Consider the following 13301-nt stretch of genomic DNA (forward strand, 5'->3'; position numbering starts at 1 on the left):
AAGAGTCAATGAGCTGCCACATGGTGCATATTGTTTTAAAAGCTGGATCCTCCGACCACAACTAACAGTCACCACAGAAAGAAAAAATGCAGTCTAAATGTAAATGTGTGTTTGCTTTGACAGGTTTCTGTGAACAGCTGACCTGGAGAACCAGCCCAACGGGAATCTGATTATTTACGGTCCCATTTCTGCAGAAAATTCAGTGCACGTATTTGGCGAGAAGTTTTACACTCCAAAGGCATTGGCTGACAGACGAGCGCCGCCGTACTGGACTGATTATTTTCTGCGGTGTAACGGGGTTATGAATCAAAAGAACTATATCAGCGAAGGTCACGGCGGTCAGCAGGTGTCGTGAGGCTGTGCCAGTCATCGTTTGCAAAAACAAAAAGGGAGCAACAGCGATGATGTGTGTGTGTGTGTGAGTAAGGACCGTAAATATGACAACGCCAAAGTGGGAATTTGCTGGATTAACTAGGAATGAGCTCAAAATGTTTCTCTGAGCTGGAGCGAAATATTCGACTGTTGGAGGACAACCAATCAAATGCTACCGTGGGCTGCACAACACAGACCAAACCTCAGAAGGCGGAGCGGCTCCGTCACGAATCAGACGGTCAGCGGCGTCGGTGAGAATATGTGAGTGAAGACGCATCAGGAAACACTTTGAGCAGACTGAAAGACAAGAAAAGCGCTATTTTTAACTTAAGAGTGTCAAGGTATATATAATCAAAATGGAAAAATGGCCAAGTGCAATAAACAAATCGCAGTTGTGGATTTTTGCACCATAAGATTATAAGAAGTTGGAATCTTGGTGCTGCAGACAGCTACACGAGGCATCATGTCCGCCCTCATGCAGATAAATACACAATATTCACCAGACAAAGCTCTTCCTGAGAATTTCCTTCTGTCAGATCAAAGATGAAATCGTATCTTGTTTATTAGAAACACTGAACATCAGAGTTCATTTCCCTCATCACGCCTGCACCTTTTGGCATCGTTTCACAGCATGCACCTTCCCGCCTGGGATATGAATCTGTGAGACGAGGTCAGTGCGATTCATCTATGTCTACTTCGCTGCACACAATAGCAACCTGTGCAACTTTATTCATCATGCTTGAGCTGCACTGACAGCTCCTGAACACACACAGACAAATATCAACAACGAATGTACTTCATTATTAAATCTCATGGCACAATGTGCATTTTTGTGTGCGTGCATGTGTTTGTGTTCCTGTGTGATAAAACACTGAAATGTCTTGGTTGGACATTTACAGCTCGTAAATGCCAAAAGAGATCTTGACAGAACGGCACAGAACCTCTTTGGCCGAACATGATAGAGATCGCGATTTTACTGGAGGCATTTAATAAATTCGACAGAGGAGGAGAGATGCTCCCCAAATACAAATAAGACTGACTGGCATTTAGAGAAAGCAGCAAGGTCCCAGCATCCTGGGATAGATGTATGCTACAGATTCATGTGAAAATATGAGTTTTCCTGATGCAAATTATTCCTGAAGTCAGCGTGTTTGTAATGATGAATAAATGCCAAAGTTGTACCTGCTGCACCTTTCCCTGCTCTATTTTTAAAGACGAGACGCTTTGCAATCCTCCCACGCGCCATTTTAAATGAGATGCTGATCACACCTCGCCGTCACGGGCAAACTACACAGTAAACGGCTGCACACAGCTGTGTTGACCTCCTGTCCTGTTTTGCGGCCGATGCAAAGTGCCTGTTTCATTTCCGTCAGAGGCCAAACTGGAGTCCAGTTTGCTGCGAGCACAGGAGCTGCTGCGGCTGGTTAGAAATGCCAGGTGATAGGTAGTGAACATTTCCCTGCTGTTCAGACAAGATGCTCGACAGCAGCACCATTTTTTTTTTTTTTTGGGGGACTGAGAGGTGCTAATTACAAATGCAAATGAGGCTTGTTAAAAAAAAAAAAGGGCTGGATGGAGATTGTCGTGTGTGTGCGTTTTCCACACGAGAGAGAGACCTGAGCTGCTCTGCTGAGGACCTGGCGCCACATTAAAAGCAGATGATGCCCAGGAATGTTCCATACGCTTCTGGCTGCTGGTTTGCTTGTGGGACTCACACTCAGGATGGTGGTAAGGCCCGACAGACACACTTTACGTGTACGTGTCCTGTGACATGGAGAAGTTCACATATATCCTCGGTCCCCAGAGAGAATCGCTACAGGACAACATCTGATAAAATGTTTCAGATTCAAGATCCTGTCTGGAGTTTCCATTATGTTGTCAGCAGCTGACAGAAAGATTTACAGCTCGTTTCGGTCGCGGGCTGCTTTGAGACTCGGGGACTCGCTGAGCTTCTATTTAACAACTTTTTGCTCACACACCTTGATACCAGCTAGAAGGCCTGCCTGGAGGCTCTGTGTCAAATCGTGGTTGCTTGTCTCTGTTGGGATAAATGGGGCCCGAGAGAGGCAGCACATTTTTGGGATGCTCCGTCTCTACAGATGTCAGCTGACAGCTCTGCTGTAAATCCACCGACCACGCTGGCACAGGACGTCCAGCAGACTGGTGTCAGTAACAGGGACTTAAAGGCAAGTTTTTGTGCGCAGCCACATCTGGTCTGCATCAGCGTGAACGCACGTATTCCATTTCAGATGATGGACTGCGGCTCTCGGATGTGCGGCCAGGCTGCAGAGGCTCGGCTCTTCTTGAGCTGCTTGTTGTTTGTTTATGCACAGACTGCTTTGTGTAAATAGTCGAGCCTTTTTTTCCTTTGGGCCACCTCACAGCAGGTGCCGTCACAGCGTTCCTGTTAGTGAGGTGTTTGTGTACCTATTTCACACACAAGCCTTCGTTTTTCTGTACACAGCCTCAGACGGTTCCAGCCCCAAATAAAATAAGCCTGCTGATGCATAAAAACTCCCAGCTACATCCACGAGAGTTGTCACTCAGCAGCAGAGCCAAGACTCGATTTATTTGTTTGTTTTCTTTCAAATGGCAATTTTCATATCAGTTGGATATTTTTCCTTCTGTATTCCTTTTTACTTCCATCCGCAGGAACACAAACAGCGGAGGTGTCAGTCGGGCTGCACAGCTGGATGCTTCTAATATCCTCAAATACTTATTGAGAATCCCTGTGTGTGTTTGAAATTACATACACTTCACTGCAGAATATGAACAGCTGGAAAAAAGCGTCCTGTCAGATTCGGTTGTGTTTTCCTCCGATTCGTTTTCGGTCTCCCTCTACAGAATCCGAGGAAGAGCAGCCTGCGTGTGTTTGGCCTCACTTTTATGAAGCAGACACACATTAACCTGCCAGAATGAACAACCTCCGATTCACATTGTCAAGAACCAGACACCTTATATACAAAACAGATCCTAACACTCTACAGATGATTGTAACTCTACACAAAGACACACACGGGATTGTGTGCTTTGCTGCGACTGCCAGCTCTTTGGTGCTAATTATTATTATTTTTCTCAGCCGATAAAATTTTGATGTGTTCCCAGAACTCTAAATGACGCCAATAAAAAGTTTCTTTTGATGAGATTCAACTGTCAAAAACAAACATATTGAATTTCTCGCCTCTGAAAAGAACTCAACAAACACCAATTCCAAAATGACTGTTTTTGGAAATATTGATATCAGACATTTTTCATTTCAAATATTTGTTTTTGAGCAGCAACCAAAAATCAAAAAGCTCCAGACTTTGGAGGATCAAGTAGCTTTAGCATCGACTGAGCGTATTGCTTTTTGCTCTTAAACGTATTTCAGAGTGATGATGAAATTCAGGGACAACTCTTCTGCACACAAACTCGGCTCCTCAGCTTTCCTGCTGAGCAACAGTGCCTCAGTTTGGCAGCAGGGATGTATGAAATGTTTCTGCTCAGATGAAAGTGTGGAGGAAAAGCAGAGCAGATGATTCCGTGTTGCTGCAGAAGGTGACACAAACTGAGGAAATGCAGGCGCTACGCTGTCGTGTCGCTTCTTACCATTAAGTGACCGGTGGCAGGGTCAGCTGTCATGGACTCGTTCTGGAAAGTGTTCGCCTGAACCAGCTCCTCCTCCTCCCTCCTGTCCTTCTCCCCTGCGTCGTCATCGTCCAGCTCGTCCAGGCTCTGAGAGGAGAAGAGGTTGGTGAGATTAAGTACACGAGAAACCAGATTAAGGAGAGAAAATCAAATCCATGTGAGCAGAAACAAGAACAACCTGGCTTGACCATATTTGTCACAGATGCAGTTTGACTTTGATTCTGCTGATGTTGCCTTTCATGCTACCACCACACCTGCTCTCTGTGAACATGGCAGAGAAATATTCTCCAATCTTTGATTCAGATTATTTCTCCTTTCTCCTTTAGATACACGGTGACAGGCGAGGTCATTCCCACCGTCACGGTAATGCTGACCTCTGCCTCAACACAGCTAGAGTCTCCCGTTAATCCTCTTAGGACATGATGACATTCACTTCCAGGAATCCCAGAGGAGCCGCAGCTCAAACACAACCCAACACAGCAGACTTAGTCACTCAGGCAACAGAGTGATGTTCTGTTTGACCGTCTTTCACCTCCTGAGGACCGTCAGAGGGGATTTTTTTGACCAGTGGAATGTCCCCTTGAAAACACAATGAAGGACAAACATACAGAGAGCAAACATCCCTTTTGACTGAGGCCTCTGGGGGGGGGGGTTGCCTTCATTATTGAGGCCAACATCTTGCACATTGCCTGGGAAAACCTCCAACTTCATTCCTCGCAGTCTGTGTTCTTCGCTTTATCATGAAATGTGTGCAGCCTCCTAGTGGCCCTGCTTTACAGCGAGCACAGCCACAGAGTTGCTGGGGCTCAGCCATCCGAAGCGCTGAAGATGCATCGCGTAAACAGAGCTCGGCATTAGGATGGATGGTCAGATCGTGACGAGAGACAGAGATCAGGGCCAAACTCCCAGAGGGGGGTACAATGCAAATCAGTCTTTCCTGTTTCACGCTACAGGCTGAACAAAAGGTGCCCTCTCAACGGGCCCTTCAGTGGTAAAAATAGCCTTGCAAGGTTAACAAGGAATGCAGTCATTTGCGCGGCCTTTCCTGCCAAACAGTTTATCAGTCGTCCTACGGGAAAAGGCCAGCTCCTTTTTCTTTTCCACTCTCACAAAATGCTGAATACGAGCGCTCTCCTCCTTGTGTAACTCCGAGTCGTCTCTTTTTCTCAAGCGTACGTGTAGAGGGGGGAAAGGCAATAATAGCTCCGAGAATAATAAAAATAGAAATCTCTCCTTAGCTTTTGTTCTTGCACCGTGTTATACTTTAATTTTCTTCCATATATGTGCATGCGAGATATCTTTTCCTGCAGCGATTTGAGGGACACAGTTTCAGGATGAAGACGAAACAATATGTGGGACATAAAGAGCAGAAAAAATAAGATATTAAACAGAAGTCCCATCTGTGTTAAAACGCAGTGTATTGTGCAGTGACTAACCACTCTGCTATGCACATACTTGCCTCAAATGTGGAATCAGGGATCTGAAAGTTTACTTTGGATGGAGACGCAGCCCATTTTGCCCTCCAGTATTTCAGATTGCTGTGCATTTTCTTCTATTCCAAATAAAGGGAACGCGGGATCTCTCTGTAACCATATAAGGGGAGTTTTTGCTCCTGACATCATCAACATGAGTCTGTGGTTAATTTGTTGGCCAATTTACCTCTGACCACGGAGACAAGTGGATAAAGTGAAGAAGGATGAACAGTTGAGAGGTTGACTAATGGCGTGAGTTCAACTGCTACAAACTCACATTTCATCACTGCGAAGGATCCAGAAGAGTTACTAAAAATGGGACCAAGCAGAGTTTGGAAATGAAAGTACATTGTGTATTTGCAGCGTGCAAAAGCTAAACTTTGTTAATATTTATTTCATATTTTCCACCAGGTTGGCTGACACACATGGCTGTTCTTCCCAAAATGGGCCTTTTTACATCTCTTCCTATCGACCTTACACAGTTTGCTCGATGGGAACTAAGAATTTTATCAAATATTTCAATATTGTTGAATATTGGGATTAGCAACCCTGGATGACGACGTGAAAACCTGGCAGAGTAGAATTTTAATGTTCATAATGTAGGCAAAACAACCAAATGCAGCCAAAAGTCAACGTACATAACTTCCTGCGTTGATGACACATGGTGAGTCAAAGAGATTAAAGACTGGAATGTGAGCTGAAAAGACGCAGCCAGGTTTCCACGATCCTCTCTGCTTCCTGTTTTCAGCAGCGGCGACTGTCAGGGCCTCTCAAGAGTGTTTACTTAAATAAATCAAGTACAACAGTATCTCAGTCCGGTCCGGCCTCCATGAGCCGTGTCTGTCCCTCCACACATAAAGAATTAAAGAGGCTACGATTCGAGCAGAGCTTCACGGTCTATTGAGATGGTTGTTGTGGTTGGAAACTCTCTACGGGGGGGGGGGGGGGGGGTGGGGGGGGGAGAACACGATCAGGCGTCTGGCATAAGGCTCCTTACCTTTTAAGAAGCTATCAGAGTGAATATGTCTGGCGGATAACTTGAGTGAGCGGGGCACATTTTGTATTTGTGGCGGTGAATCTGCAGCGTTGGGCTGAATATATTCGGTAAAAGTCAGGACGGCGAGCAGCAGGAAGACCATGAAGGACAGTGCGGATGGTGCACTTGCTATTTTTTTTTCCTTTGAAGTCATGGGGACATTTGACAGAGACAAATGACATAACGATTTAGTCAGCGGTGGTGTTTATGCCTGAGACAACAGGTCTGACAAGGTGAATAGAACACATAGTGTTCTCAATAACAAGGCACGGGCCAAATTCCGTTGAAGGGAATTTAAATAACACACATCTTTTATTAAGCTTGTCACGACGATGAATGTGTGCTTGTGTGTGTTGTTTTTCCCCCCCACACAGCACATTACTACACAAAATGGTTCACCAGCGCTGATTTCAGAGAGGCAGTTATAGCGACAGAGGTAACCATAGCAACCGCCGGTGCAGAGATGCAAACAAAAAATGCAGCAAGAAAATCATTCAGCATCTAAGGAGCAATCAAATGGTTTATTATCTGTGACCGTAGGAGTAAAAAAAACTATTACACAACGTGATAATCTGCCTATAGCTCCACTAAAAGCTGTTAATTGGTTTTATATATTTAACTATCCGTCTGTCCGTCATCATGGAGCTAAATCCATCCTCCCTCATATTTATACCTACTGGCACACACAAAAGGCTCCAGACGTGCCAACGACGACGACGGGTTCAATATTTCCCCACAAAAAAGGGATTATATTTACACCTTCACGCTCTCAGAGATCCAACACAGGCCGACATGTTTCCTGTCCCCGTGCCAGTGCCCCGTCCACTTAGTGCTCAGATTTATTTCTAAACAAGCAAAGGGCACCTCCACTGGAGGCGCCCTCTTTTACAGCACGCTTAATGACTGGTGTGCATTAATCACCTGCCACTTGCTGCAGCACAACGACTTCATTAGGATGATCCATTAAAGGAGCAGGACGCCATCGTTTTGTCCTGCGTGACAGTCGCAGCGCGGCGCTCAGATGTGTAAGGGATCGAAGAGGGGACACTGGCCCCGGAGCTGCCGGCTGATTAATGCGACACTACACACTGCCAAGGTCGGTGTTCGGTCCAGGAGAGGTGTGCCAGCTCAGGAGTAAGAGTGAGACATCATTTGACAGCCCCAAAAGGTGTGAGCAGACCTTTACCCGACCTGTGGCAAGAATATGACGTTCAACCTGCAAGCATAAATGTGTTCTTTAATTTTACTTGACCTTTACTGAACCAGTGAGAGCAAATTCTCTTCCTCATCTGCTAAAATGGCAAAATGAGAAAATAAACATATGACGCAGCGACGAGCTACAAAAACAGTAAAAAGCTGGCGGTTTTAAAGTTACCAACATACCAGTTTAGATTTATCACAACTGGCAAACCCCGTCCAGCCTTTTCTTTTAATTCATGTCCCAAAATTGCACAACATGTTTTTTTTTTTTCTTTTTCTGAGAGGGTTGTTTCGGGACAGTCCAGTTGAACAGCATATAAAGAATTCTCAAGAATGAAAGCTTGTATTGGCCACAAAGCTTCTGGTTGCTTTCTTTAAAATCAAGTGTTTATTGAGTGAAAGCCTTTCACTCTCTGGCTTTGAACTTACAAAGTCCGCTTGACTCTCATTTTCACCCCAAGTGAGACTATAATATTTTAATCAGCACTCAGCCAGACCTCAGAATGAGTTCGCTTTACATGGGGGGGTGTCGTAAGGAAGAAGAAGAGGGGAAACAAAAAAGGCTTTGGGAAAACAAACAACAGGGTGAATGGCTGTGATTGTTCTCTCACAGATAGCAGCATCAGCATTTCTTGGACTTGTCAGAAGGACCAGAGGCCGAGGGCAGCCCAGTCTGGCTCAGCGGGGCTGAAGAGGGGCCTTCGACAGACTGCAATAGCTTTAATACATCTGTGGGAAGCAGATCTGAGCCGAGTTCAAGTTTCCCCAAACTTGTTCTCTGGTCTAGTGCTGCCACAGTGGACTGGAGCAGGAAAGAGTCTGGCTCTGTCTGTGTGTGCGGAGCGTTGACAGGGACGGCAGAGTATTTGGGGGGCTTCGGGGGGCTTCACGCTGCATAAATGGGACTTTACACTCCAACACCACAGACCTCCACTGAAAACCACACGGCCCGCCTTCAGGTCGTTCGCTCGCAGACGTCAAACTCAGCGAGGAGAGCAGGCCGGTATCAGACTCTCACGGAGACCTCAGCGTCTGCGTAGATCTTTGCAGATGTCTGAGAAACAGTATGATAGCAAAAAACTGGAAGAGCAAATGTTTGATAAAAAATGTCGGCGTTTCCCACAAGATAGTTCTGCAAAGTCTGGCTCTGTTTTCTAATATTCTCATGCTCTGGTGTTGTTACTGGCCTCTAAGGTCCAGTATTGGCCGGGCTCTTAAAACAGGCTTATACTTGACGCAGCGGGTGAACGGCAGAAGTTTTAATTCTTGGTTTATAGCTGGTTATTACTCTCTGGCAGCAGCAGCACACACACAACGGTCTTTCATTTACTGTGACGAAGAGCAACAATTTCCTTCGTGTGGGAGTAAACACAGGTAGTAGCTGTGCCAGCTGACCAATCATGGTTCTTTTGGTCCCCACATGGCACCTCTGTAGCCGCTCAATCCCCGACATGTAGCTGCCTTTCCAAGAAGGCACTTACCTCCTAAGTATGTGGAGGCTGCGTATTTGCAGAGGAAACGTCAGTAAAAAGTAAAGAGGACTTGAAAATGGCTTCCAGCACAGCGAAGTGTGGAAAAGACCGGACCTTAAATGTCCCCCTCCTTCATATTAAACAGACTTACTGCTGCTCTTCTGACCCTGAAGCACCGTAACGGTCCTTCAGCTGTGACCCCTCTGGCCCACAGCGTGACAGGCTTTAAGAGTTACACCACTGACATGATGTGGACTGTACTCAGCTGCACATGAACTCAAGCTCACTAATCTGAAACACGGCAGTTGAAGCTCAGAACTAGAATCCTGTGGTGGATTACTTTTGCTCGTTGAAAAGCAGGTGAAATTAAGAGCCGCATGTACGCAACATTTAATCAATCACACAGAAAATCGAAGGGTTTCCACGACAGGCGGCGTGAGGGGGTAAAACACTGCTAATGGCTGACATTACCTGATTATGTTTAATGCCACAATTTGAACTGTTATGAACTTATTCAAAACAGATGGGTTTTTACACAACTGCAGAAAAATGCCAAATGTGCTACGTGACATTTGAGCCTTTCATGGGTTTGAACCATGCTATCAGGTGCCTCATACGTCTGAATTTTTGGCACCCCTGGAACTTAAGTGAGGCAGAAACATCCACGTTAATTGTCCTTTTGGTACATAAAATCTGACCACAATCTGTTTTTGTTTTCCTTCGTGTTTCCTCCAGGTATAAACACCGTCGTCTTAGGATATAAACTGCAGGCTGAACTCTCCTGCCTTACTGTGCAGGAGGGTTTTTTTTGTGTGTTTGCTCAATCACTCATGTTCATAAACACCAACTGTTGACCGCTGGCTGAATGTAGGAGAGCCAGCCCCTCATTAGCAAGTCAGCTGTTTGTTTTCCATGATATTAGACTGAAAAAAAAAAAAAAGAAAGACACAAGGCGAAGACACATTGATCAGAAGAGCTGTTATATTTTTATGGATTATACAGCTCATTCGAGCCTCAAGTGTCTGCTAATTAAATTTCATCCTGAACTGTAATGAAAATCAATCTGTGGCTGCCTGGAATCAAAGAAATATTGTCATTTGAAGAGTGTATAAAACAAACTTGGGGTTTAGAACAAGTAAAAAATGTACTGAAGTAAAACCAACTGCGATAAGTTGATCAATCCTGATGCAGAGTAATAACTGATCTCCCTCAGTTAGGACAGGAGCTTTGGGCGGTTATGGTTTTACCATCCGTGTGTCCCGACTACAGACCAGGACGGCCGTAACTGAAGCCAGAGAGGGAGAGAGAGAGACACAACAGTGTGGTGGTGATGGCTGCTACAGCGTTTATCCCGGCAGCTTCTTCGGTTTCTTCCGTCGCTTTAATGAATCCTGTTCCTGTAAAAACCCGCAGTAATAACGGGGTGCCTGCAGGGTTGTGGTGGTTTGGGGAGGGGGAGGGGGGGGGGGGTCCTGTGTTTTGTCTAACCCCTAATCTTGTTTTCGACCCAGTGCTGGCATGCACACTTCTTCTTCCTTCCTGTCTCTGTGTTGTTTTTTCTTTTCTTTTTTTTGGCTCAGATCACAAACCCACCAGGCTCGACCAAGCTGCCGGGTGCCGATAGCGTTAAAGCACTTTTAACTGTGAGTAAGTTAAAAAAGAGTTTCACTGTTGTCTTTCATCTGACGTCCCATCGTTCAAAAGCGGGAACAATTTAGAAAACCGCCACAAGCAGTGAAGAATCGTCATCACAATCTGCTGCTGCTTTTGAATTTTATACTTTAACCTCTGCTTCCCTTTCACATGCTGCCTGTTCTTAAACTGACAATGTTTTACAGTTTTCTGGAGCTTTCCAACACATCTGTCAGTCCCTACAGGCAGACTGACGTTGCTTGACAAGACTAAATGCAGATTTTAAGTGAATTTCCCGAAAACTGGCAGAATGATGTGGTTCCACCCGCCATTGTTATGCAAAGTAGAGACATTATGAGGCTGATGTGAAATGGAAGACGTCATTAACAGGTGGACCGCTGATGAATAAAAATGCTTGTTTCATGTATTAATCTGAGGAAGGCCTCGGTCTCACTGACTGATGCTAAACCACCTATTGAAAAGAATCATCTTGCAGCAGGGAACAACCTCTTTGAGGTGTTTTTTAATGTTTACATTTTTGTGGACTGGATGGAAGTGCAGGAAGCTGTGACAGCTTTGTCGTGGAGGGATATCTGGTACCGAACTTAGAGTTAATAACAGCTTATCTCTCGGGCATTTCATCAGCAGACTGCGACGTGATCCCTGACCTAAAGCTGCGACCGACACCCCCCATCTGTCCACAAAACCCTCAACGTGGAATGTCTGGTATCTCCTCACATGCACAATCGATCAACCTTCCAGGCCCAAAGAGAAATACCAAACAGGTTGTTAAAAATCTGGTACCCTGGGCTGCTATTCTGCTTTTCCCCACAAAGCCTCTTGAACCTGTTGGCCCTGGTCTGTCTTGCAGCCTGGCATGGACCGAGCTTGTCCATTTGGCAGCGGAGAAACAAGGCCAGCCTTTAGACAGAGAGGTATTTTGTCAGCGGCCCCTTCTCACGATGCACACCTCACAAAGAGAAGGGATGTCTCGAGCCACTGTGGACCTCTTGACACCAGAGGAGCCGAAATCTGTCCTGCCTCTGTGTTGACAGGGTTTATCTAATGAGAGCGAGGCTGTCTGAGAGCCAAGTGCCATTCAGTGCTTTACCGCCTCTCTGCTGGGCCGTCGTGTTTTTTGGCCGCCGGCGCTCAGTTTTCTTGGCTGAGAGGCTCACGCTCATTCAGAGCCCCGACAACTCTGGGCCTATTCAGGTTTCATAGACCTATCAAAAGAACCACAGACATGCTGGGCAGGAGCGAAGCCAGGTCCGCGGCATCCAGGAAGCTACAAGAGTGGCATCGCTAACCGCAGTGCCAACGGCTTTCACACATTGTCGGACCGCCCGGTGATATCACTGACCAACGTCCTCCAAAACGCACAAAGTGCAGAGATAGCAGTTCGGTCCAAAATGAGCTCCACAGTCTGTGCTGAATTGGTTGTTAAGCTGGACTCAGAGCGATAATGGTCCTGAGTAATTACACCACTATTCAAAACAATTTATCACAAACATTAAATCAGAATAAAGTAAAGCACACATTTTGAGAGCGCACAGAATAATCTTATATTTTCACAGCTGCATCAAAAAAGGAAAACCAAAAAAAAAATTACAAAACTAACCAAAACACTGTTCTTCATCCGAACCACACAGCCTGTTTCTGGATCTTTTTTATTTGAGCTTGTCAGTATCGCTGTTGTTGGATTTCTTTTGAGTCCCTCTGCAATGTTTAATGTTCGATCAAAGGCGGCTAACCGGACCGAACAAAGTGTTTAACGATGATTTGAATCTGGTTGTCTGGAGACGTTGGACTTTTTGCCATGTTGACTACTGCATCTGTATTTCTAATGTAATAGTAGGACTCAGTTTCAGCTCATGTTTAGGCTGCTGGTTATGAATGAGTGTGCCGTGTTTCCAATAAGAACTCAGGAATAGTCATTTTTCCTTTTGGATGTTTGCAGTATTTATTTATTTTTTTTTTGGTATTGGTTTCGTTAGCGGTATTCTCCAAGAGCGCAGACCACAATGATGTCATCCTTCTCATCAACAAACTTTGGAGAAGTAAGTTCACGCAAGCAGCACACTTAAAAAAAGAGAGTTATCACTATTGGAAATACTGCATTTTGCTGATCACCCAATTTAAAGTGATGGTGCCAGAAAAACTCTTGATGATTGAACAACTTGAGTAAATTCCAGCGTTAGGGTGAACAGTGTGTGCTCGACGTTTTGTTCCCGCCAAGAAGTGGGACAGAGTTTGGATGAAGAACTGCAATTAAGAGGCAGAGCCAGAATGAAACAATGCATGTGTGGAGAACTGAGACCTGCTGAGTGATTGATGACGACGACAGCGTTTGAAAGGACAATAATTCAGCCTCACCCTGTGTGTGTGTGCGCGCAGAGGGCAGAGCAGTAGCAGCCTGAGGGCACCTGATGGCAGTGCTCAACCACGCCGTCGCCCGGCTCTGCACCTGAACACACCTGGCAATGAAAG

The 13301-nt window shown here is 45.5% G+C and overlaps 1 protein-coding gene across 3 annotated transcripts in view; it reads right to left on the reverse strand.

Annotated features, from left to right (window-relative positions):
• pawr (PRKC, apoptosis, WT1, regulator) overlaps positions 1 to 13301 on the reverse strand; it is a 48607-nt gene that overhangs the window by 11673 nt on the left and 23633 nt on the right. For all 3 annotated transcript variants that reach the window (XM_029494816.1, XM_029494815.1, XM_029494817.1), the window contains exon 3: positions 3961 to 4086. In XM_029494816.1, the coding sequence (XP_029350676.1) occupies positions 3961 to 4086 (126 nt within the window). The remainder of the gene's footprint in view (positions 1 to 3960; positions 4087 to 13301) is intronic.

The sequence above is a fragment of the Echeneis naucrates genome, chromosome 23, assembly GCF_900963305.1.
Source record: "Echeneis naucrates chromosome 23, fEcheNa1.1, whole genome shotgun sequence".
Lineage (NCBI taxonomy): Eukaryota > Metazoa > Chordata > Actinopteri > Carangiformes > Echeneidae > Echeneis > Echeneis naucrates.